Below are 24,489 nucleotides of genomic sequence, written 5' to 3'. Positions count from 1 at the left end.
TTGCCAAAGCAGCACAGAACCATGGAGTGGAGGTCTAGGAATGGCAAAAGACTGTTCTCTCTAGTCCAAGCCATCCAGACAGATAACCAGGGCCCCAGCACAGCGGTCCCACCCATACCCCCATTCTATGATTGCACAGAATGAACTCACCAGTTACAGGATGAGCATCTCACCCCTGAGCTATGGTCTATCTAGAAGAGGCTGAGGTTGGGCCAGGAGAAAAGAGGTGATGTCACGGCCAAGAGGAAATCGGGTTACAATGGACAGAAAGTGTGCCAGGAAGGAGCACACAGATGGGATTACAGGTGTAGGCCATGGAGCTCTTCTTTCTAATTATGAAAGCAGAATGTGCACTTGAAACCAGACAACCAGTTCTTGACGGGAATCCAGTGTTAACTGCTTGGTATATCTCCTTTTTCTTCTTTTTTAAAGATTGATTTATGTATTTATTTTAGAGAGACAGTGCAAGTGAGGTGGGGGATGGGGAGAGGCAGTGAGATAGGGAGACAAGCAAACTCCCTGCTGAGCAGGGAGCCGACACAGGGCTTGAACCCAGGACCCTGAGATCATGACCTGAGCCAAAGTCAAGAGTTGGACACTTAACTGACTGAGCCCCTCAGGGACCACATTATGTCTCCTTGTGTGTCTTTCTCTAACTCTTGGACAAATGTTTTTCTTTTTTCTTTTTTCATAAAATTTTCTAAATCACACTATGCTCTCATCACATAACGATATCTTATGGACTTCCCTTGAGACCAGTGCCTATGGGTGTGAATTTGCCTTCTAGATTCTTGCACACTACTGCACAGTGTGGGAGCCCCATGGTTCACTCAACCATTTTCCACTGACTTAGTCTGCTCATAGTTTTCCCCACTGTAAACAATGCTGTACTAATCATTCTTGCTTTCATTTTTATGTGATGGATTCCCTGAAGTGGAAATCTCTTTTGCTGGATCCACAGGTGCAGGCAGTTTTTATTTGCACAGATTATTTTTATAGAAGGTTGGAAATCTTATTTCCACTGGTCATGTGAGAGAGGAACCCTCTCTTGCCAGCACTAGATTCTAATCAGTTTTTAATGTTCTACCAAGATAACATCTTTCATGCATGTTTCTCTCTCTCTCTCTCAGAGAGACAAGTCTAATGCAGTAGATGTGAGAGATGATTCTAATACCCTAATCATGGAAAGGGCAGAGTGACGAGTTTGGCAAGGTTCCTAAATTGAGGAGCTTCAGAGGGTCAAGGACAGCAGTTCTTACTAGCTGTAAGCTAGAGGATCGCCCGCTCTACATGGTATACATGCAGTCTTCCATGACTTAATATTATCTCATCTTTGAACCTGAGTCTCCTTCACTTGGAACTAAACTTTCAGCCTGACTCTGAGACACACTGGCCAAAGTTAATGCAGTTTTCCTTTCATAGGTTTCATAGGTTATATCATTTTCATTTCCTTGTGTTGATGATGCTTCTCAGAGCAGCACAAACTCTTGGAAGCTGGACTCAGTTCAGCTTCCAAAATTAAAAATGTAGGAGTCACCTAGTGTGTGACTTCTGGGCCAGAATCTCACCCGGAGAGCAGGGCTCCTTGGCCAATAGAACTCACAGCTCAGCTCAGAGTAGCAGACCTGGGCTATGCCTCACAACCACCTGCAGACAGAGGCCGATTTGCAGACCTCCCAACAGATCCGTGGAATCCTAACCTCCAAAAGAAGAATCTGTCTCCCCCAAGAATGTATACTTTCAGTGGGTGAATCACGCCGTGGAGAATCCATTAGGAATGCTGAGATACTAAGGGAGTCAAATGCAGCCCCTTACCCCAGATTTCTTTTCTACCTTTTCCAGTGTGGACCCACACGTATCAACTATTTACTTAAGAGACCACATCACATAATGTTGACGAAGGCTCTGGAGTCAGGGTTCCCTGGCTGAAACCAGACCCTGGTTTACCAGCTATGTGGTCCTGGGCATTCTACTCACCCTTTGTGGAAATAGGAATGCTGATGTTATGTATTGTCTAGAGTCCCTGACACATAGGATGATATAGTATGGGTAGAGCACTTAGAAAAGTGTCTGACACAAGGTAGGTGTTCAAAAATTACTGGGAAAAGACATCTAGGACTTTATTGGGCCTCCCTGGATGAGAAGTAGTTCTCTTTTGCAATTACCATTTTGCTTCTAGTTCTAGATCTTATAACCAATCCTAACCACTGAAGAAACTAGATGCTCTGAGCTGATATAGGCCTCCAATGCCCAGAAGCACACTTTTGTCTGAGGGGCAGTCTCTGCCTCCTGCTGTCAAGAGCCATGTGTCTTTCTTGATCACCTTATCTGCCATTCTCCCTGCCTCTGGTAACATCTTTCCTCTGAGGCCAGGATATCTCCAGACTTTGTTAGGTTCCTTCTGTTCATCCACTGCTTGCCCAAGCCAGCTCATTATGGATCGTGATCACCTTCATTTATACAGCATTCTTGGCCACTAAATGAATAATCAAAATACCAGATGAGATGCACACACCATGGGATGGTCAGACAGTGTTTCTTTGCAAACACAGTTCACTCTGCAACTTCAAGCTTGATGCTATTTTATCCTACATTCTAGACACAAGGAAATATTCCCTAAGTTCACTTGGCTATTTTGAGAAAATGATATACATTTCAAAACGTAATGCTTGCTTATTGTTGTATCTGAAAGCCCTACCTAAAGCCATCCATCAGATTACAGGATAGGCGAGGTGAGGCTTTCTGGTTCACTAGTTTAAATAATGCCTAGTGAAGTTTGCTTGAGTAATTCCTCTATTTCAGGGATTTACAAATTCTCCTTGACAGTCCTTCGAAGAAGCCACTGAAGGCAACTGGAGAACATTGTGTAGAGCAGCAGACTGGCTGGATCCTCATCCAATCTCAGCATCATCAAATTCTGATTAAGTACCATTATCCCTTGAGACCAGGAGTCAGAAAGAGAGACGGGGAGGAGGAGACAAGACAGGAACAAGAGCTATAGGCACTCTGTTAATTATTGAAAACTTAGTTAGGACTTCTCCCATAGCTTTCTTTTAAACCACAGTCAGAATGAGAACCACCCACAGAGTTAATCAGCAGTTTTCCCAATAGAAAAAGAAATAATTAACCTGAGGAGGATATCTCTCAGTTTCCTGTTATTAAAAGTTTCCCTGTATTTAACGTATTTTAAAAACAGGCAATAATCAGTGACCCTTTTTTGGCCACCTACACCCAGCTCCCAAATGCCCCTTGGCATAAATATAATATCACAGTCATCATTTATTAAGCACCTCCTAGGAGTCAGGCACTTTATGTTCGTTTAATCTGTATATTGATTTACCTCCATGTCTCAGGTGCAGAAATGCAATCTACACACAGTTACCTAGTCTCAGACCTGCATCTGCACTGAGGTCTGTCTGATGCTGAAGCTCTCACCCTGCATCATGTGGCTTCCCTGCTATCACCTTCATGGACCACCAAGGTTAGAGCTATCTGGCTCTATGTCTTTGTCTAGGTGCTAGAACTCTTTCCTTTACATGTGCTCACATTGCCAGCCAGAGAGAAGCCATGTGTGGTCAGTGACATGGTAAAAGAGGGAGGCTTCAGGAGACTCAAATTATGGGCCCAAACCCGCCACATCCTGCCTTATTGACCTGGACAAGATTCTCACATACACAGTATGGAAATAAAAGTATGGTCCCTCCTTCATCTTTGCCTGAATCAAATGAGATTAAGAATGTGAAAATGCTCTATAAATTGTCAAATACAATGAGAAGGTAAAGAATTAATAGAAATTTCATTCAACACTGGTTTCCAACCTCTTTCTCTTTGCAGATTTTACCATAGCGATTCGAGTCTGGCAAAACTGCAGGGGTGTGGGGTAGATGGAGGGTGGAAAGAGTGCTGGACACAGAGTGAGGATACCCCATTTAGTCCAGCCCTTCTCACTCACTGACCATACCATGGACTCTAGGACAGATGCAGCCCCTGTGACCTCAGCTCCTTATCTTCCCAAGGAGTCAGCTCCAGGGTCAGCTCAAGGCTTCTGGAACCCCTGCCCCCATGGTTGCTCTGAAATCCAATTTTTCCTCCTGCATCTACTCACCCAACACACCAGTGGTCTGCAATACTGACTGCATTTTAGAAGAAGTATTTTTAAAACCTTGGGAAGCTTTTTAAAACTACTCTTGTCTGCATCCCAACCCCTGAGGGTCTAGTGTATTGGTCTATTGAGTCTTAGACAGTAATTTTTAAACGCTCCTGATTCAATTTTAATGTGCATTCAGAGTTGCAAAGCACCACTCTTCCTTCCATAAGAAAAGGTGCTTAGAAGCAGTAGACATGGAAAGCAAATGAGGCCCTTGTCTCTCCTCTAAGCTGAGGAGGGTGCCTGTTTTCAACTTCTAGTTCTCTGTCCAACCCATAACAGTCAAGAAGGAGTCCTCGGAAAAAAAGACAAGCCGAAAACATGGCGCCCTGCCCACCTTTATTTGCCACCACGTTCATGCAGTGACGCTCACCATGGACAGCAACACACCAAGGCCACCAGATTTTTCAAGCAGCTCTCTGCTATCATTCTCTTCTCAACGTGCAGAACTGAGCCCACTGATAAAGCATTACAACAGAAATCATTTTAACCCTCTCTTTAAACAAAAATTTTTTTTTCAGAAAGAAAACTTCCATGTCACTTTCTTAAGTTTGAAGTCCTATTAATTTGGGAGATGGTCTCACTTGAAGACTGGCAAGAAGCATACTCCTGTGAGAAAATCTTAGGGTGTGTACGCATAGGCTCCTCATTGGTGTCCAGACGGTTTTGCCTATACGGTACAAATCAGTCTAGTCATGAAGCCACAGCAGTTAGCCTTAGAAGCTCCCTTAAACTAGCTTGAACTCCCTGAAGGCAGGGATCAGAAAGGACTGAGGTCGCTGTGGCGTCAAATAGCAACCCTTGCACCCAAGGGTTGTGCTGGGCTTATTTGCGCAGTGTTGCTAATGTTTGATGACTTTTGTGCCTTCTGGATCCGTGCGGCCTTCCTCCTGTAATCAGCTTCAGAAGGCATGTAGGGGATTAGCCTCTTGCCTCCAGCTGCCAATAAACCTTGGCATGGAAAGTGGCAAGCATTTCAGGGACCCATCCCCACCAATGCCGTTCCATCAGAAGCCATTGCTCCCTTCGGTTAACAGCAAGTCATAGTAACGGGACATGCAGGTAGAAAGAAAGCTAGCAGGAGAAACCCCGGACTGGTGCCTGTGGTTATTGATGAACGGAGAAATGATGAGTGATTTACATTTCCTCCCTCTCATTTATTTTATAATTTGTTCTTAATGAATAAGCATCACGGTGGTGAGAAGAGTGGGGTTTTTTGTTGCTTTTAAAAGCTCCTAACAACGCCTTGTGTGTGTGCAGTATGCTGTTGGTCCCAGGAGCACAGTATGTGATTGGAGCGGATTCTTGACAGAGCTCACTTATGGGGGGTTGGGATGGTCAATGGCACTCATCACCCAAATTTACATTTTTCACAATCCAAATGTGAACATCTGAACTGTCAGATGCTATTATTTGTTCTTTCTGCAAATTTGGCCTGTAAATGAAAGACTCCATTTATGAGCCAGTCTGTCTCAGAGAACCGAGTGACCTCTGAGGGCTGTGAGTGAGAGGTGTGGGGAGTGGCTCCCAAGTCTCAGCATCGGGCACCTTGCTGATCCCACCGGGCCTCTTTGCCATGCTATTCAGAAGGGAAGTTCTTGGAGCAGGAAAGAGATGCAAGGGAGCAGGTGTGGAATGCACCAGGCCCAGGTAAGTTTGCCTGATAAAATGCCAAACCTTACACAGAACACACACTAAAAACTTACTCAATGTTTATCTTAAATCCTCCTTGGACTGAGCATCTTATATTTTTACTTGCTAAACCTGGCAAGCCTTGGCCTAGGGGATCCTGTCCTCGCTGTTCCTACTCCTCAAGTTATAACCGATTCCACGAGGATGGCCCCTGGCTCCCAGCTCTCTTTCCCACTGGTTCTTCCACTACCCTGCCCGGACGTCCGGTCAGCCACCTACCTTTTGCACATCTGGGACATTAACAGCTTTCTTCGTGTGAGCAACCCAACCCACTATCCCAATGTCCAAAGGAAACACAGCTTCTCTGTCGGGGAGCACCAGGCTATCCTCAAAGCTGGAGGTGGGGGTGATGTCCAGCAGCCTGGAGGCCACCTCGGGCGTGCCATTGCGGGCCCGGCAGGTGAACAGGCTGCAGCGGTCGGCTTGCAGGAGCTGTGCCAGCTTCTGCAGGGCCCGGTGCACCGCGGGCTCGGCGCTGCCTGCTTCCTCCTGCAGGGCCAGCAGCAACTCGGTGCACACCGCCCACTCCTCGGTAGGCTGCGGCGTCCCACTGGGCCCTGGGGTCTCCCCCAGCCTCCTGGCGAAGTACTCCTTGGCAAACTGAGGGTGCTCCTCCAGGTACTTCTCCACGGCTTCTTGGTTGATCTCACCCATGGTGGGCTTTGCTTCGCTACTTTTGTTCAGAAAGGGAGACCCTCAGAGCACTACCTGGGACGGAGTGCCAAGAAGGAATCACATTCTGGTCAAAGTCACTGAGAAAACCCTAAATAGCACCTCACGGGATCCCTGAAGATGGAGCAGAATGGTTGCTTAGCAGAGCTTTCAAAAAAAACCTGCCGATGACTCTTGGGCTGTGACAGAAGGTCTGGCTTACAGTAGGATTCAGGAAGCACAGGATTAAAGAGTTCTTCAGGACATGAAATCCCTAAGCATTATTAGCTCATAAGTCCTCAGAGAATCCTCAGAACATCTTAGATCAGCCAGGCAAGTGGCAAGTGGAGGTGACTATTCCAGAAAAATCACTGAACATGGGCTGCCGTCCACAGCAAGAAGAACCATCCATGTATCCGTTAATGAGATGACATTAGCATCAACTGACATTTTGACTCATTTTTTTCATGTTTCTATATGAAGTGAAACTATTAGACCTTGGAGGTGTCTGCTTATTTATATGGCAACTTTAACGAGTATTTGGGGGGTGATGGAAGGGTTCAGTATCAATGCCACGTAAAATGGAAAATTAATTTTTCCTTCTCTTAAAAGTCCTACTAACATCCAAGTTGCCTGACCTACTTTTCCTAAAACCTCGCCTCTCAATTCCTCTCATTTTAAAGCTTGACCTCTAGAGTGTTTTAAAGGAACAAACCTTAATCTTGTTCTAGAAAAGTGAACATGGTAAAACATTTGCCCATGATCCAACCCTAATCGAGCCACAATGTAAACAATAATCCTTGTCAAAAGACATGATTGTAAAAGGCAGCCCATGTACCTGCTAACTGGGTCTTTCTGCCACACATACTAGTTTGGATTTTGTTTTGAATAGTAATGGGCAGCCTTGTGCATTTTTGCTCCAAGATATACTCTGTTAAATTTAGTGGATAAAACCTGTCTTCTCTGTTGCTAGGATCTCTAATGTCTCAGAGGGGTTAGGCGAGGAAAAACACTTATCACTACTTGGTTGTGTTTAATGTTTAGTTTATTAAGCTTTTACATCAATTAAGCACATCTCCCCAAATATTTAAACACTGTTATATAACTAAAAGTCAAACAACACATTTCATGAACTAATCAATGTCCTTGAATATTTAATTAAATGCTGATTCCAAACTTAGTCAAACTTAGTTAAGGTCTTCTAAGTACTTCAATAAAACTGCAAACTTTGTGACAGATTCTCTTGAAAGAACACACACACACACACACACACACACACACGTTTCAGGGACTCCAAAAGTTACTGTTAGATTCACATTTAAGTCCACTTCAAAGAGAGCAACCCTGCGGTTTTCATTTATTTTGCTAAACTTAAAGCTTGCCATGATAATAGTCTTATCAGAAAAGAAAAAGAGATCCACTGAGGTTGCAGGTTCTAGGTCAGGAAATGAGAGGTTCTTGGTCAGAACATGGTTTTACCACAGGACCTGAACTCAAATTGGCATTTGTTGAGATTTATGGTTGAGTTCACTTGCTGTCTCAAGGGCCTTGCCAAGTACATACCTTTTCTTCCTCCCTCTGTCACACTCAATGTAGTCTCAGAAAGGTCCTCCTCAGAGTGCTATGTACTTCATCACATCCTATTAGCATCTCATTGTAATTTGAATAATGCAGAGAGTTGACTCATCCCAGTCACTCCTCCCATCACATTCTAGCCCAGTTTTGGACACTTCCTATCTGGTTATTTTGTGTGACTATGGCACAGCTCCAACTTCTATCAAAAGTATGTTGTGTGCTCACAACTCCCTGATGCCACCTTTCCCTTGTAAGCAGATGGAGAAAAGACACATAGCTTTATTCCATATGCAGATATATGCTTAATAGGAAAAACAAAATAACCACAGACGTTAACATTCCTCTACTTATAAAAATGAAAGTTAATTTTAAAATGAAACTTATCCTATTATTGTCACCATTCTTTTGTTTTTATAACTACTTCTAGATTCTTGATTTGCTCATTCTTTCAACACATATCTACTGATTGTCCATTACAAGCAAGCCACCATATTAGCTTCTGTGATAAAGACTTCATATTCCCCCTCATCTGATTCTCTTCTCCTCCTAGTTATACAAGAAGATTATTCTTTTTTTTTAAATAGAGTCTTTATTTTTTTTTAATTTTTATTTATTTATGATAGGCACACAGTGAGAGAGAGAGAGAGAGAGAGGCAGAGACATAGTCAGAGGGAGATGCAGGCTCCATGCACCGGGAGCCTGACGTGGGATTCGATCCCGGGTCTCCAGGATCACGCCCCGGGCCAAAGGCAGGCGCTAAACCGCTGCGCCACCCAGGGATCCCAAGAAGATTATTCTTTCCTGCTGTCCTCCCCTGGTAGGGCCATGTGATGGACTTTGCCTCTGGATTGTGAGCATAAATGTCTCTTTTAGGTAAGAATGATTAATTGCCAACATCAGACCCTCTGCTCTCCATTTTCTCCATTGCCACATCAGTTCCAGAGGGAAGGATATCCTGATTCCAAGTGAGGATGGGCTGGAATAGAGCCTCCTGATGACATGCCCCCTGAGATGGACATGTAGAATGAGTGAGAAATAAATCTTTCTTGTTTTTAGCCTCTGAGAGATGAAGGTTGTCTGTTACCGCTGCACAGCTGAGTAAATTCTGACTGGTACATTTGCATCTTGGGGATGCAGGGGATGAGTAATTAAGTCTTGGTTCCGGTTTTACAAGTACTTGTGATGCAGAAGAGAGATAAGAGCAGTACATGAAGAGCCAAGGAGCACAGAACAGAATATGATAAATGCCAGAAGTGAGGCACACGAGAGTTCAGAAAAGGGATCATATCTAGAATGGGTGGAGATGGGGGGGAAATCGAGTGTACTCCAGATGGTAGTGACAGCAGAAATAATACCATGGGGTGTAAAGTAACAGGAAGAAGAGTGAGAGATGAATCTGAAAAGGCAGGCTGGGCTCAGATTAGAGAGCCTTGGAGGCTAGGTTGAGGATTTTGAACTGTGGAAAGTTTGGGGGGCAGGAAAAAACACTATAAGGGTCCTTTCTACAAATGTAATTTGGTAGTACTTAGAAAGATGAATTGGAGAAAAGAAATACTAGACATAGGGATACAGATGAAGAGGCTATATTGCATTGGGTCATTATCAAATACCCTAAAAATGTGTATAGGCTTTGACCCTGCAATTCTGCTTTTACGAACTTATCTTGCAGAAATAATTAAGACTGTATGTGATTAATGCAGGTACAATGGTATTCATCAAAAGTACAATTGTAGGGCAGCCCGGGTGGCTCAGTGATTTAGCGCCGCCTTCAGCCCAGTGCCTGATCCTGGAGACCTGGGATCGAGTCCCACATTCGGCTCCCTGCATGGAGCCTGCTTCTCCCTCTGCCTGTGTCTCTGCCTCTCTCTCTCATGAATAAATAAATAAAATCTTTTTTAAAAAAAAAGTACAATTATAAAAGTAAAATATCAGAAATAGCCTAGATTTTCAACAATAGGAGGCTGAGTAAATAAATAGCATTATATCTACAGAATAGAAAATTACATTTATCAATAGTCCCACTATAAAGGTCTATTTATGAATATAAAGAAATATTTATGATATGCAGTAAATTGTAAGGTAGTTTTGTAATACGATTCCCCATATATACACATACATGGAGGTATATGTACCAGCATGGTAACAGTGATTATTCCAAAGTGATGGGATTCAACACATCAATCCTTTTCTTTTTCTTTCTTTCTTTCTTTCTTTTTTTTTTTTTTTTTTACTTGTCTGATTTTTCTCAAGTACCTCAATGAACATACATAATTTATTTAATAAATTCATGCATTCATAAACAAAGTTTTTAAGGTTATTTGCAAAGGCTATGAGTGAGGTTGCCTGGGAATGAAAAAGGAAGGGACAAATGTAAGATCCAATTCTAGGCAACGGTCAACAGGAGTAGGCAATTGTTTAGTTAGAAAAAGCAAGCAAGACAGAGGGATCACTGGTGACTACTTTGTGTACTGCATGACATTTTATAAGGACAAAGATTTTTTTTTTTTTAAGGAAAGTATTGGAAGCCTGCCCTGTAGCACACCCACAAATCTCTCTCCTTTCCCTCTTTGACTGAGTCTCCTTGTTTCCACTGTCCTACTCCCTGGGGATGGTCCTTACAGACTCTCTGGCTTGTGCTGACAAGATCTCTGTGTCTCTTATTTCAGTCCGAAGCACTGAAAAAAAAATATAAGAAAAGAACAATATTTTTTTTCAATTACCAAACAGACGACTAAGAATGAATTTTTATTTTTTTATGTTTTATTTTTTTTAAAGATCATATTTATTTATTCATGAAAGACAGAGAGAGAGACAGAGAGGCAGAGGGAGAAGCGGACTCCATGCAGGGAGCCTGATGTGGGACTCCATCCCCTGACTGGGGATCAGGCCCTGAGCTGAAGGCAGACAGTCAACCACTGAGCCACCCAGGCATCCCAAGAATGAATTTTTAATACTACACAATATGTGTTGACTTTTTTGAACTTCACTGTTTAATTCTTATGTCAATATTTCTATGATATTACAGACATTGATGATCATTTATTTAAATACATCTCTGAAACAATAACCAAGTCAATGTGAAAATTCCATCCCATTTAGTCAGAATATTTTTAGAAATATATGCCACAAGGTATTGATAATAAAAAAAGTAATTAAAAGAATAACTAACATTATAACACATAATCTGTGCCAGGTACTCTTCTAAGACCCTTACACATATTATCATATTTAATTCTTACAATAACTCAATGAGGTAGGTGCTGTTATTGTCTGTATTTCAAGGCAAGAAATTGAAACACAGAGAAATTAAGTAACTGGCTCAAGGTGACATAGCTAGTAAGTGATAGTGACCTACCCCCAAACTGCAAGTTTAAATAGGGCTGGATTAAAAAGGGTACCCATGAGGTGCACAAGACATCAGACTAGCTACTCTAGGAGGATATACAAAGACATTTCCTTTAAGGAATTAAAATATATACATATATATTTACATATATATGAGGAAATGCTATTAAATACCGATTTTAAAAAGTTAAATATAAATTCCAGGAACTCTTTAAAAGCCAACAGAGGGGCGCCTGGCCAGGCAGTCAGTTGGGTGTCCCAGTGTTGGTTTCAGCTCAAGTAATGCTCTCAGGGTCATGAGATCTCGCCCAGTTTTGGGCTCTGGTTCTGGGCTCTGCCCTCAGCTCAATGTCTGCTTGGGTTTCCCTCTCCTTTTCCCCTTCCCCCTGCACTCTCTGTCTCTCTTTGAAGTAAATAAATAAATCTTAAAAAAAAAAAAAAGCTGATAGATGTACCAAAGAATAGTGTTACTTCCTTAAACTTTCTGCTCAAACAAGTTTACATTTTTCTTTTTTTTTTCAAGTTTACATTTTTCAATGGTCTACCCTACTAATAAACACACATAACACCTAATTCTTTCATTGCTAGCTAATCTTTACCACTGCAGTCAACCATTTCTACAGGAAGCAATGCTTATATAATAGTCAAACCACATGTACCTGAGGTTGAAGCACCATCCAACAATGGTGCTTCAGTTTAAAAAATCTAACAATGTCTTTGATTAACCGGGTGCACCTCAGGTCATTATATGTATTCACTCTTTGGTTCCATCTTAGCCAGGTTCTCTGCTCCCATCATTGCTCATCACTGAAAGGTACCCCCTAAAGGAAGGGTTTTCAGGCACATGCTGGCAGCCAAGTGCAAACGGGCTCTTTCACATTGCACATCTGCTCACAGGAATCTCTGTGCACACCGAATAGATGGGTGTGACCAGATGACTCAGTGGAGAATCCCTGGGTGGCTCAGCGGTTTAGTGCCTGCCTTTGTGCTGGGGCTGTGATCCTGGAGTCCTGGGATCAAGTCCCATGTCAGGCTCCCTGCATGGAGCCTGCTTCTCCCTCTGCCTGTGTCTCTGCCTCTCTGTGTCTTTTATGAATAAATAAATAAAATCTTTTTTTTTTTTAAAAAAAGAAAGAACTCAGTGGGATCCATGTGACGTTCACCTAAATTGAGGACACTGACTCATGGCTTTGTAGCCCCTGAAAAAAACTTATTGAAAAAAATTAGTTTGACTCTTTATACCTGAAACAGTTGGCCAAATAATCTTTTCATTCTCCCACCAATTATTTTGGCATCTTTTAAATGTAGTCAGAAGATAAATGCTACCTAGTTTCCTCGCTTTTCATTTTCCTTGGCCTCTCCGTCAGGATGTGGATGTTAATGTCAGTTTGCACAAAATGGAGCTGGTTTAAATGCTTCATTTTTATGAGGGTAAGGAAGTAAAGTTTTTGCACCAGCTCTTTTCTCAATTATGGTAGAACATCTTTCCCTGTTTCCGAGGAGCTAATGACTTGCTTGTTGCTTTATTTGTTAAGGCTGCACTAGCTTCTGTTACTGGTTGGCCCCTCAAAATCTCAGCAGCTTAATCCAATGGAAGTTTATTTTTCATACACAGAAAGTTAGTCACTGGTGGGGTCCCAGAGTGATGGAGGCTCTACCAGCTGGCAGATGAGAGAAGAGGGCCGGCAGGGATAATTGGACAGGCAACTTGTACAAGTCCGGTCTGGGAGTGACACACTGTTGTCCACATTCTGTCCACCAGACTCAGGCATGTGGCTTTACAGAGCTACAGAAAGTGGGGAGGTGCCCTCTGGCAGAGAAGTCTCTTCTCAACAGCTCAACACCATGGAAGAGGAGTGCAAATTTTTTGGCGGAAGACTAGCTAGCCACATTGCTATGAGTGCTAAATTCCAAGAAATTATGTATTTTTAAGATTTTTAATTTATTTATTTGAGAAAGAGTGAGCAAGGAAGAAAGCATGAAAGGAGGGCAGGGGTGGAGAGGCAGAGGGAGAGGGAGAAGCAGGGAGCGAGACATGGGGCTTGCCCCCAGGATTCCAGGATCACAACACGAGCCAAAGGCAGGCGCTTAACCAACTGAGCCACCCAAGTGCCCCGCCCCACCCAACAAAGAAACTATATTTTAGAAACAATGACCTCTGACCAAATATTTTTAAATAAATATTTTATGAAGTTTATCTAAAGCGATTAATTTCAATAAAACAAATTAAGTCAGCATCTACTAGTTGAGCACCTAGTAAGTGCAAGTCTCTTGATAAATCTCATGGAAAAGTTGAGGGAAGGGACAGATGTCAAGATGAATGAATGTCCATGGCAGAAAATGAACTTTTGTGAATATTATATACAGTTAAAGTTACATCCATTAAGATGTAATTTAAAATATAATCTTATTGCTAGAAAAAGATGTTTACAATGAGTATATTTGTTCTGTTTTCTGATTATACTGTTTCATTGTAGGAAAATTTGGAAAGTACAAAAAGTACAAATCAAGTGTCCTTAATTCTGTCACATAGAGATAATCACTGTGAACATTTTTCCTGTTTATATTATATATACGTGCATATTCGAAAAATTATTTTATGAGGACAAATTTCAAAGCACCAAAGTCAAAAACATCAGTTGACCTGTACTCACCTATTTGTAATCATGAAGAAATTCGAGGGAGAATGCCAAAATAAACTGTTTTTCTTTGCTGGTATCTGGGACACCAAGTTTCATGACTTATCATTAAAGGGAGAAGGAGGAACAGTTACAGCACCTTTTATGCGTCTAACAATTAAGTGAACAAACAAGTTGCTGCAAAAACGATCTATGTGGGCAGCCTGGTTGGCTCAGTGGTTTAGCACTGCCTTCGGCCTAGGGTGTGATCCTGGAGCCTCGGATCAAGTCCCAGGTCGGGCTCCCTGCATGGAGCCTGCTTCTCCCTCTGCCTCTCTCTGTGTCTCTCATGAATAAATAAATAAAATCTTAAAAAAAAAAAAGAAGATCTACGTAACAATGCACTGAAATTTCCTATATTTATTCAACATGTAGCATGTGCAAGGACCACCAGAATATGTTCTAGAAGAAAGGGATGAAAGGGATAGGGTCACTGGGAGAACTTTTCTGGCAATAATAACTGCAAAGGTGATTAGGCTCAGCCAGGCTCTCCCTCCATCACTGGAGGTGTCAGATCAGAAGCTGGAAGACCTTTTGGACTCTGGAATGTTAAGGAAGGGATCCAAGCACTGGACAGGAGAAAGATGTCCTAAAGTCATTTCCCACATAGGGTGCATGGATATTACCCCCAGCGCATCCCCACACATAGTCCCGACAGGAGCAGCTCTTCTTATATGAGCTATTTGGGATTATACATCCTAACCAGTTAGCTGGTTGGCCAGAAACAGGGCTTTCCTAGCTCTGGGGCAGTAAGGAGTTAAATGCATCATCATTGGCACTCCAGACACCCTGAAGGCACAACCGGGAAGCAGGGAAAGGTGTCAAGTGGAAGCAGAGACCCAGGCAGGTAGATGTCCAAAGAGTCACAGGAAGGTGCCTATTTCTTTGCCATACCATGAACTCTCATTCAGTTAGAAGCTGCATCTTCTGACTTTGATGGATCAGAGGGGCTCTAACTCTGCACGTTAAGAGAAAATCATGGTCAGTAAATTGTGCCACCATGTAGGCAGAATAACATAACTAGTCACAGCATTTTGACGCCATTGACCAGTGACTGTAGAATTTTGTTCACCTCCCCCCTCTTGTCTCCTCCTCCAGAGCACACCTTAGCTATCTTGATAACAAAACAAAAGTCCACTCGGCTTTGAAAGAAAATTGCATCATAAACAATCCGCAGACGCGCTTCCAAGTGGTTAGAGCAAGTGCCACAGAGTAAGTAGGCGACCACGGAGGGGGCGAGAGTATTTCCCGCCCTGATTAGGGTTATGGAGAATGTTTAACAGAGAGGGTTTTAATGCTTCTAAAGATGTTGAAACTAAAGAAAAAATATTTACCCAGAAGGTACAACTCTCCCGAAAGAGAGTAAAATACATCCTTTATAAAGTGAAACACTACTTGGCCGAAAAATTCCCAAAGCCCTGCACGACTGGCCCTCCGAGGCGCTGAGCCCGGCCAGCATCACCGGGAGGCCGCGGGCTTCGCGCCAGGCCCCGGACCCGAGGCCACCCCGGGCCGCAGCTGGCGGCCGCTGGCACGAGCGCCGGGTGGCCGGGCCAGGCTGGTCCCCGCGGCTCGCCGCCGTGGGGAGCCGGGCTCGGCCGAGGCCACCCCGCGGGGCCACTGCACCGCCCGCGGCGGCCCCGGGGGCGCGGCTCCCGCCAGGGACGGACCCTCCCTGCGCCCGGGCGGCGGGCGGCGGGCGGCGGGCGGCGGTGAGTCAGGGCGCGTTATGCAAGTGCTGGCCGGCCGGCCGGCGCCTCCCCTCGGTCTTTCACCCCGGCCGTTACGAAAGCGAGACCCCCTCCCGCCCCGGCTATAAAGCGGCCGGCCGGGCGGCCCCGGCGGATCGCCTGCCTCCCGGGCTCCACGCGCCCCACACCGCGGCCAGGCTTGCGCGCAGCTCCGGTGGTGAGCGGCGGCGGGCGGCGGGCGGCGGGCGGCGGGCGGCGGGCGGCGGGCGCGCAGGGCAGGGCAGGGCCGGGGGCGCGGGGCAGGGCCGGGGGCGCGGGGCGCGGGGCGCGGGGCAGGGCCGGGGGCGCGGGGCGCGGGGCGCTCACGGCGCGGTCCCCGCAGGGCGGACTCCCGGGCACGATGCAGTGGGTGTGGGCGCTCGTGCTGCTGGCGGCGCTGGGCAGCGCCCGGGCGGAGAGCGACTGCCGCGTGAGCAACTTCCAAGTCAAGAAGAACTTCGACAAGGCTCGCGTAGGTATCCGCCGGGTGGCCCGGTGGCCGCGGCCCCCCCACCCCCCGCCCCCCGCCCCCCGCCCCCGCGCGCTCTCCCTTGCGGGCGGCGGACCGTGCTGGCCCGGCCCCCGACCCCACGCTCACCTCCCTCGCTCACCTCCCTCGCAGTTCGCCGGGACCTGGTACGCCATGGCCAAGAAGGACCCCGAGGGCCTCTTTCTGCAGGACAACATCGTCGCTGAGTTCTCGGTGGATGAGAATGGCCGGATGAGCGCCACGGCCAAGGGCCGAGTCCGGCTTTTGAAGTCAGAGCCCCCTCTGCCCCCCCACCCCCCACCCCACCCCCCCGCTGAGCCCCGGACCCAGACTGGGCAGGGAGGGGAGCATCAGGGTGCGCTGGAGGGAGGAAGCCCGATGCCCGCCTGGCTCAGGATCTCCTTGGCTTTTGCAGTAACTGGGACGTGTGTGCAGACATGGTTGGCACCTTCACAGACACCGAGGACCCTGCTAAATTCAAGATGAAGTATTGGGGCGTAGCGTCCTTCCTCCAGAAAGGAAGTGAGTAGTCAGTTCAGTGGAACCACCTCAGGGGAGGGAGGGGGTCATACCTGACCAAGTTGCTGGGTTTCTTCTCCAGCGGCACCCGTGGAAAGAACCGCCTCTCTGTGGTGGGAATTCTCAGCAAGGCCTGAGGTTAGGGAAGTGAGGTTGGGACTAGAGCACCCCTCCCCTCTTTCACCTTCAGCTCTAAAAACCTGGCCCAAGCTCAAAAGGACCTTTGGGCTTGTCAGGTGACCTCCTTCTGCCATTTTCCTGTGCAGCCACTGTGCCAAGGCATGTACCCTTCATGCTCAGACTTCCCACCTCTCCAAGACCCATCCCACATCACCACTCACAGCCTGGTCTTATATTTCCTCCATTTCACTGGGCTGAATCCCTGGGACAGCTTGATTACTTGGGGACCCCAGCAGAGGCAGGGAGACCCTCATCGTGGGATATAGGGAGCATTTGTGCATAGGGTTCGCTCACTCCCAGGTGCCCTACCTGCAAAGGTTGAGATACTGAGCCAGCCCAGCTACATAGCATTCTGGGCTAAGGTCAGAGGCCCTGACCTCTTCCCTTCTTCCAACCACTGAAACTCAGATGGGGGCAGGGTGTTGAAGATTCTCAGAAAAGCATCCTAAAAATTGGGCTGATTATAAGAACCACGACATTTACATGCCCTTTCTACTTTTATTCCATTTCTCTTATGTTTCAAATCTGGAAATCTCTTTGGTACCCAGAGGACAATGCAGGCCAGGGAGGAGGTGGGGATCTATCCTGGGATCCTAAAGATGGAGAGTTAACCCTACAAACTGAGATCAAGAGAAAGTAGAGATTTGCCCATGGTCATACAAGTTTGCATGCCAGGGGTTCTAGCTCCCAGGTAAGTAGCAAAAAATATTTCAAATAATGTGGCAAGACTTGCTAGAATGATTCATTTGGTGTGAAAGATACGCTCTCTGATAATGAGTTACAAAAATCAATACTGGAGTACAAGATTACTAATTTTTAGTAAATGTAAACAAACAATGCTCTGTTGCATTTTGAGATGCAGTCCCGAGAGGACTTGGGTTCTGTGGGTAGTGCATTCAGGAAGGGTGGGAGGGCACCCCATGAGGAAGTGGGGTTTGCCTCTTATCTCCTCCTCCCCTTACCAAACCAGATTAGTTTTGCTTTTACCTCTGATAGATTGAGATTCTAGCCAGGAGTTCAATCGGAGGGGGAAAAAAAAACAACCCAAACTTTTGAAATCTTGAGAATGACGGCTGCAGATATTCAGTAGGGTGAATGCAATAGGGAAGGCTCAGAATTAAATTCCCCGGGAGGTCCCCTTTCAGAAAGAAGCAGTGCTGTGCGGTGGCCGGTGGCCGAGCATGCGGGGCTCAGGTCAGAATGCCTGAGTTCAGATCCTAACCCGACCTACTCCCTGTGGGAACGTGAGTGTGTTCCTTATCCTCTCTGTGCCTCAGTCTCCTCCTCTGCAAAGGAGGTGATCAGAGCACCTGCCCCATGGGGTTGTCTTGTGTGGATGCAGTGAGTTACCCCACAGAAAGAGCAGTGCCAGGGCGTGCGTCCTGTGTGTGTATATTATTAGTGCTTTGTCTTCTCCCAGCACTAAATCATATTTTATCTTCTGGGCATGGGCTGAGAGGTCCCGCAGAGTCCATCAGTTCATTCTACAGGTGAAGAAACTCACATCTCTCTTAGAGAAATGATTAGCCCAGGGCCACCTGGCTACTTAGTGTCACTTAGTGACACCTCTTTGCCCAGGCCAGGAGAAAGGGCATGAGCCGTCCCTCTGTCCCTCCGTCCCTCCGTATTCTAAGTAGCCCACAGCCTGGATGATCTGGGGCTTCTACCTCCCCATGTCTTACCTGCTTTGGCGATTGGGCGGGTGGGGCTTCTACAAACTCTGCATTCTTTCCTTGTGCCGATTTCTTTCTTCCTTCATCTTGGTCTGGCATTAAACCCTGACTTGATCAGGAGGGTCTGAGGCCTTGGAGAGTGGCCTCTCCCCTTCTACATCTGCTGCATTTTACTAAGCATATGTGTTTAAAGCGAGGTCTGCTTATTGCAGAGAAAATAACTCAGAAACAAATACTCTATTTGTTGTTATATTCTTTTAAAATGAGGTGTAATAAATTTCTACAGCTGAATATTCCATTGCAATGTCAGCCGACTCCGACATGGCTTGCTGCCCCAGCTTTGGGCGTGCTATGTCCTGGCCTCCTTCTGCCCCAGCTCTGCCAGCAGCAAACAGGACGTCTCAGGGGTTAAGGAATGCCACCATCAACCAATCTTGGTTGAATACAGGTTTCACCATTGACTGGCCTCCCTGAACTTTGATTTCCTTAACTGTGAAATGGGGATAAAGAATAGTCGCTATTTCATAAGATTGTTGGGAGGACAACTTAAGGTAACGCATGAAAAATGCTTAGCCTGATGGATAATAAGCGCTCATGAAAATATTAGCTTTGGTCATCAAAATTTTGGGCCTCTCTGAAAGTCTTGGACGAAGATTCTCCTTTGTCTTCCAGATGAGGTCCGCCCCTCTGCTAAAGGGGCTAAATAATGCAGGCCTGATTGTCTACCTCAGTTTCTTCCTTGGACCACCTACATCTAGATCAGCTGGTTGCTTCCTACGTGTAGATTAAGAGCTCAAACCTAGACTTACTGAATCAGAAACTCTTGGGGTGGGACCCCTGAGTCTGCAGGTTTACTGTGGTCCTTCGGTATGCTCCTTCTGCACAATGAAGCTGGAGAGACTGCTCTCGATAATTTAATACAAAGAATTTGGAGTTCAGAGGACCAAGTTCATTCTTTTGAGTGGCGGGCGGGCAGTCCATCTCACATCTCAGGAGGGAAAGTCTAGTAAAGTTTCTTAGGATTTAAATTTTTCATCGGCTTTGAACTATTTAGCTAAAAAGGAGCCTGGAGATAAACCAAACCAAGTTAGGCCTTTCTTTTAAAGTCAAGAGTGGTGGCCAATTTTCTTAAAACCAGGCATTGAGAATTACTTAGTTCTTATGTCAGAATTCACTTCTGGCAACAATCTTGGAAAAATACAATTAAGCTGCAGATTTGCTGAGCTAATCGTTGCCTTGATCACGAATCAGGGTTAACATTTCACAGAGTGCATGTGTGTCTGAGGGTTAGACTGCTGGGGTGCCTCCAACAGGCACACTGAGCCCCACCACCAGGGAAGGAATGACTTCATTTGCAGAGGAGGAGGACTCTCTGCACAGAGGCTCAGGAGTCTGTGAGGGGAGCCTGTGGTTAGGGTGAGGCCAGCAGGCGGTCTCAGGGCCTCTGTTCCTGGCCTGTCTGATGAATAACTGAGCAGTCGTGCGTCTGGGCATCCCCAGCTCTGTCCTCTGACACTCTCCTGTGGGAAAGCCTGGGAGGGGTAGTGGTGGCTCATTCTTTCTCCTGGAGAGCTTGGAGGGAGCTGAGCTGGGGCCTCCAGAACCAAGTCCCCTGCAGCTGAACCCCTTCTCTGATGGTCCTCCAGGGGTTCTCAGATCCAAGAGGTGACTTAGGGTGGGCAGAAGAGGCCTCCCTTATGCTCTCTGATCCTGGGGGGCCCGGGTTCCTCTGCATTTCTCCTGCCTGGAACCAACATAGAACAGAGACCATCACCTGCTTCGTGGTCTGAGCGTGAGATAGAGACACAGAGGCTTTTTGTCTCTTTGTTTCTTGTCCCTGCTCTCAACTTACTGCGTGGAGACAGTGTGGTGTAGACATTATGCATGTGGGCTCTGGTTCTGTCCTGCTCTTTGTGATCTTGGATAAATTATATAGTTTTCCTGTGCCTGGGTTTCCTCATCTGTAAAATAGAAATAACAGTGTGCACTTCTGGGTAGACATGAGGAATGATTGAGAAAGCATGGGAACTGCCTACACAGTGGTTGATACATAGTTAAGTGCTCAGAAAGTCCTAACCATGGTTCCATGTCAATGAGAATGTTCAATTAAGTAGAGATGTGGCACTTTTTACCAAGTATAAGGAATTTGGAGAAACCTGGAGGTTTCTCCAGGGCAAATCCCTCAAACATACATTCTTATTAATGTTATTTCTTATTCTGCCTTTGCTGACATTTATTCCACCTTTGTGTATACTTCTTCCTGGCTTACCTCCCAGCATAAGGAATAAATGAAATCTGAATTCTTCAAGGGCTCAGCTCTGCCTCTAGCAGGGGAGATCTGAAAAGCACAAGCTCTAAGAAAGAATATGTGTACCCTCAATGCAAAAACTACTCTTTTGCCAGGGTGGAGAAGTGAGTCAGGTTCTGGCTTCTAAGCCAGAATTAAGGTGGAGCAGGAGAGCCGTGAAGCAGATCATCAGAGTGATGTCCTCCAGGGGATCAGGGGACAGCAGGGCAGTGAGACATAAGCTGGCGGCCGTCAGATGTCAGCCACAAAAGCACAGATATTGTTGGAGAATAGGTGGAGCAGACAACAGTAAATGGTCTATTTGATGGTTTCGATGGGCTCACATTCCCAGTTGTTCTTTGGATAGATACTATCACATTTGTTGTCGGGGTGAGAGATTATCATTGAAGGGAACAAGGTCTTCCCCCCACTAATCACCTCTCGACTCCAGGATTCTTTTCTATAAAGGAGAACAACGTCCTTACTTATTCTCCCAATCGAATGAAAGCCTTCAGAATTCTCGGCAGTCTTCTGCTTCCTGGAGAAATGAAACCAGTTTCGGGAAGTCACTGGTTTCTTGAGCCTGGTATTTCCCTGACACCTGAGCCCGCTGAGGGAGAGGCATTGACTCTGTGGCTTTCTGGTTTGCAGATGATGACCACTGGATCATCGACACGGACTATGACACCTATGCCGTGCAGTATTCCTGCCGCCTCCTGAACCTCGATGGCACCTGTGCTGACAGCTACTCCTTCGTGTTTTCCCGTGACCCCAATGGCCTTCCCCTGGAGGCACAAAAGATCGTGAGGCAGAGGCAGGAGGAGCTGTGCCTGGCCAGGCAGTACAGGCTGATTGTTCACAATGGTGAGTGGGTGGGTGGGAGTAGGGTGCCCCACCTCTCCCGGAGAGGTCGGTGTGCCATGCATTTGGGCCCGCCTGCCAGTGAGATGCATTTCATCTGCATGGGAGAGAAAACAGGGAGGCTGAGAAGCCCCAGGGGACCCAGCTGGGTCCTTCTTGACCAGATCTTTTGTGGGGCTGTTTCAGAAGGGGTGAGGAGGAAAAAAAAGCCCCTTTTCAAAACCCTGGCACTTTCAATGAAGTAAAGCTGCAGAGAAAAGGCTCTTCCTTTTTATCTGCTCCCCTAGGCTCAGTCTGTGGTCACATGATTTTGTCCCTGGCTACACTGCCCCCAAAACCGTTTGACTGCATTCATATTATTTAAGGATTCAGTGGCCCCAGTGAGGGGTGGGGCAGCAAATGTGACCATTAGTGTAAAAAGGTAAAGAGATACATCACCATAACAAGTTCAGATCACAACCATTTCAACAAATGCTCTTTTTCTCATATGGAACTAAACAACTGTGAAATTGCCTAGCTAGTTTTCCTCACTTGTGTTTTTTGAGATTCCCTGGAACAGCCATCGAATCTTTTTATAGATGTTACCTTTGTCTGATCTTGACTTAAAAACCGATAATGTTCTGGAGGAAAGTGTGCAGTCTATTTTGAAATGACACCCACTCCCACGGGAAACTGAGTTTCAAAATCCAAATAGGGTAATGCTAAAATGTAGAAAAAGAACAAAACTGAACTTTTCTGTTGGTCATCTGACTAGCCAGCCCACACAACACCAAACAGATAGATATGTACCCAAACCAAAAAACATTAAAAAATAAGTTTTGATGCTTTATCCTGGGAGCAGCCTACATGTAGGGCCGGGGGAAGATGTCGCCTCAGCCAGGACCCACACTGCACCATTTACCTGTATTACCCCCCACGTAACCCTCAGAGAACCTTATAGAGTACAGATTCTCATTATCTACATTCTACTGATGAGAAAATGCAGACTAAGAAAGATTACACAGATTATTGAAGATCTCCCACCCCAAAGCGCCCCGTGGCACCACTTGGTGACACAGGACACAGGACATGGTGAACATGGTGAACATGGTTCATAGTTTATAGAACCATACATAGTTCATGGTTTATAGAACATGGTTTCTATAAAACCACCCACACAGTGGCTGAGGTCAGGCTGATTTGGTCCCCACTTCCTGAAATAGGAGGACATGCCCCTGATCCTTCAAAATGCAGTGAGGCAAATTTAAGACCAATTAAAGGAAAACTTCCATACAGCAGTTCCTAAGCTCTTGGCCCCTCTCTCACCCACAAGAGAAAATCAAAGGGTTTCAGGAAGAGCCTTGAGGGTGGGGATGAATCACAGTCACATCTAGCTGTGACCTTACAAGAAACATTTGTATACAGCCAAGCCCTAAGGCCATCATAATATTCACTGCGTACATTTACCACTGGGTCTGTCTTCCTGTCATCAATGACTGTTTTCTCTATTTCAGGGTATTGTGACGGCAGATCAGAACCAAACACTTTGTAGCAACGTGGAGTTCCATTTGAAAAGGTCCCATTAATTCATGCAGCCTTCAACTGTCTCGTATCTTAGGGGTTTAGTTTGCCCTGCTCTGCACCCCTGCCCTCCGCAAACATGGAATCTCAGCACACCTAAAAATATCTGTGGGGACAAGTGAATCTGCACTCAGATGACTGTTTTTCCTGGAGTGTTCTAAGGAATTGTTTCAAGCTTAGGATTCCAGACTTTGATTTATTAAAATGTAGTCACCTGTTTCCTGTGATCTGGGTTTTTATTTGTGCCGCCTCAATGTCAAAGTGCCAAGTTCTGTGGGTGGTTGGGTAGGGTGTGCTTCTGTATACCAGGAGGGGCTCTTCTCTCCCCATTCTTCATAACTTTTGGCCTGATCTGTGCCTCAGCTCCATTAGCAATGACTGTGGCTTCTCCTGACTTCCTGGAAAGGGGGCTTGCCATTAACTGAGAAAGGCCTCACCTAAAGCCTGCCAAGGCCAAAAGAGGTGTGTCTTGGCTAGGCCAGGCCAGTGAGCTCAAGGCCATGGGTCCATGAGGAAGGTAGGATGATGGGCTCACCCCCAGCCCTTCATGTTCTCTAGGACTTAAAGCACTTCTTATTTTGGGGATGGCCAAAATGTTGAGGGAGAGGTGGCTGTGGGCTTCCCTGGGGGAGTCAGGAGATGAGGCCCTGGAAACCAGATCTGTGGGATGATCATGACGCCTCCTTCTGGAGCTCGGGAAAGGGGTTAGCTGGGGATAAAAGTAGCGGGGCTGGGGAAGAACATGCAGTGTTCACATCATCAGTAGCTCTCGTGAACATAGTGTGTAATCACATGCAAAGCCATTTGCCCTTTGTTTCCCAGGAGCTCCTGGGAGCCTCAGTTTCTGATCTGGAAAAGGCATCGAGGCTTTGGTACCAGAGTCTTAGTTTTAGGTCAAAATCCAGCTCAGATATATATTAGCTGTGTGATTTGGAGCTGCTCATATGGCTTCCCGGAGCTTCCCCCTTGTGAAATATGGGGGAATAGTATCTGCCTAATGGGGTCCGATGAGGATTCAGTTCGAGCACTTAGAAGCTGTGCAAGCCCTGGTGCTGATGCCAGGCTGACATCTATGAGATGTGTTGGGAGGTGGGGAAGGGG

At 46.0% G+C, this 24,489-nt stretch overlaps 2 protein-coding genes across 5 annotated transcripts in view; one reads left to right on the top strand and one right to left on the bottom strand.

Annotated features, from left to right (window-relative positions):
• PDE6C (phosphodiesterase 6C) overlaps nt 1-16,494 on the bottom strand; it is a 60,122-nt gene extending 43,628 nt beyond the window's left edge. For 2 of the 4 annotated variants that reach the window (XM_072739538.1, XM_025990806.2), the window contains exon 1: nt 16,417-16,494. Coding sequence is in view for 2 of the 4 variants with exons in the window: in XM_072739536.1 (XP_072595637.1) it covers nt 6,059-6,493 (435 nt within the window). In the remaining 2 variants the exon portion in view is untranslated. Of the gene's footprint in view, nt 1-6,058; nt 6,644-16,416 lie in introns of those variants that run through there. The other 2 variants (XM_072739536.1, XM_072739537.1) reach the window with 2 other exon arrangements.
• On the top strand, nt 15,653-23,607 carry RBP4 (retinol binding protein 4). The gene is made up of 6 exons (XM_072739543.1): nt 15,653-15,996; nt 16,162-16,290; nt 16,441-16,577; nt 16,724-16,830; nt 21,619-21,831; nt 23,322-23,607. Exons 2-6 carry the CDS (start codon nt 16,180-16,182, stop codon nt 23,357-23,359), a joined length of 606 nt encoding a protein of 201 aa, XP_072595644.1. The 5' UTR covers nt 15,653-15,996; nt 16,162-16,179; the 3' UTR covers nt 23,360-23,607.
• Nucleotides 23,608-24,489: the final 882 nt, after the last annotated feature.

The sequence above is a fragment of the Vulpes vulpes genome, chromosome 15, assembly GCF_048418805.1.
Source record: "Vulpes vulpes isolate BD-2025 chromosome 15, VulVul3, whole genome shotgun sequence".
Classification (NCBI taxonomy): Eukaryota; Metazoa; Chordata; class Mammalia; order Carnivora; family Canidae; genus Vulpes; species Vulpes vulpes.
The sequence above is the reverse complement of the archived record's forward strand: the minus strand, read 5'-3'. Positions and strand labels throughout refer to the sequence as shown.

What these genes read in the sequence shown, in the direction of transcription:
- RBP4 (XM_072739543.1), top strand. Translation starts at nt 16,180, where the DNA reads ATGCAGTGGGTGTGGGCGCTCGTGCTGCTGGCGGCGCTGGGCAGCGCC. An exon ending in AGAACTTCGACAAGGCTCGC is followed by an intron (nt 16,291 to 16,440) that starts GTAGGTATCCGC and finishes CCTCCCTCGCAG; the next exon opens with TTCGCCGGGACCTGGTACGC. An exon ending in GTCCTTCCTCCAGAAAGGAA is followed by an intron (nt 16,831 to 21,618) that starts GTGAGTAGTCAG and finishes TCTGGTTTGCAG; the next exon opens with ATGATGACCACTGGATCATC.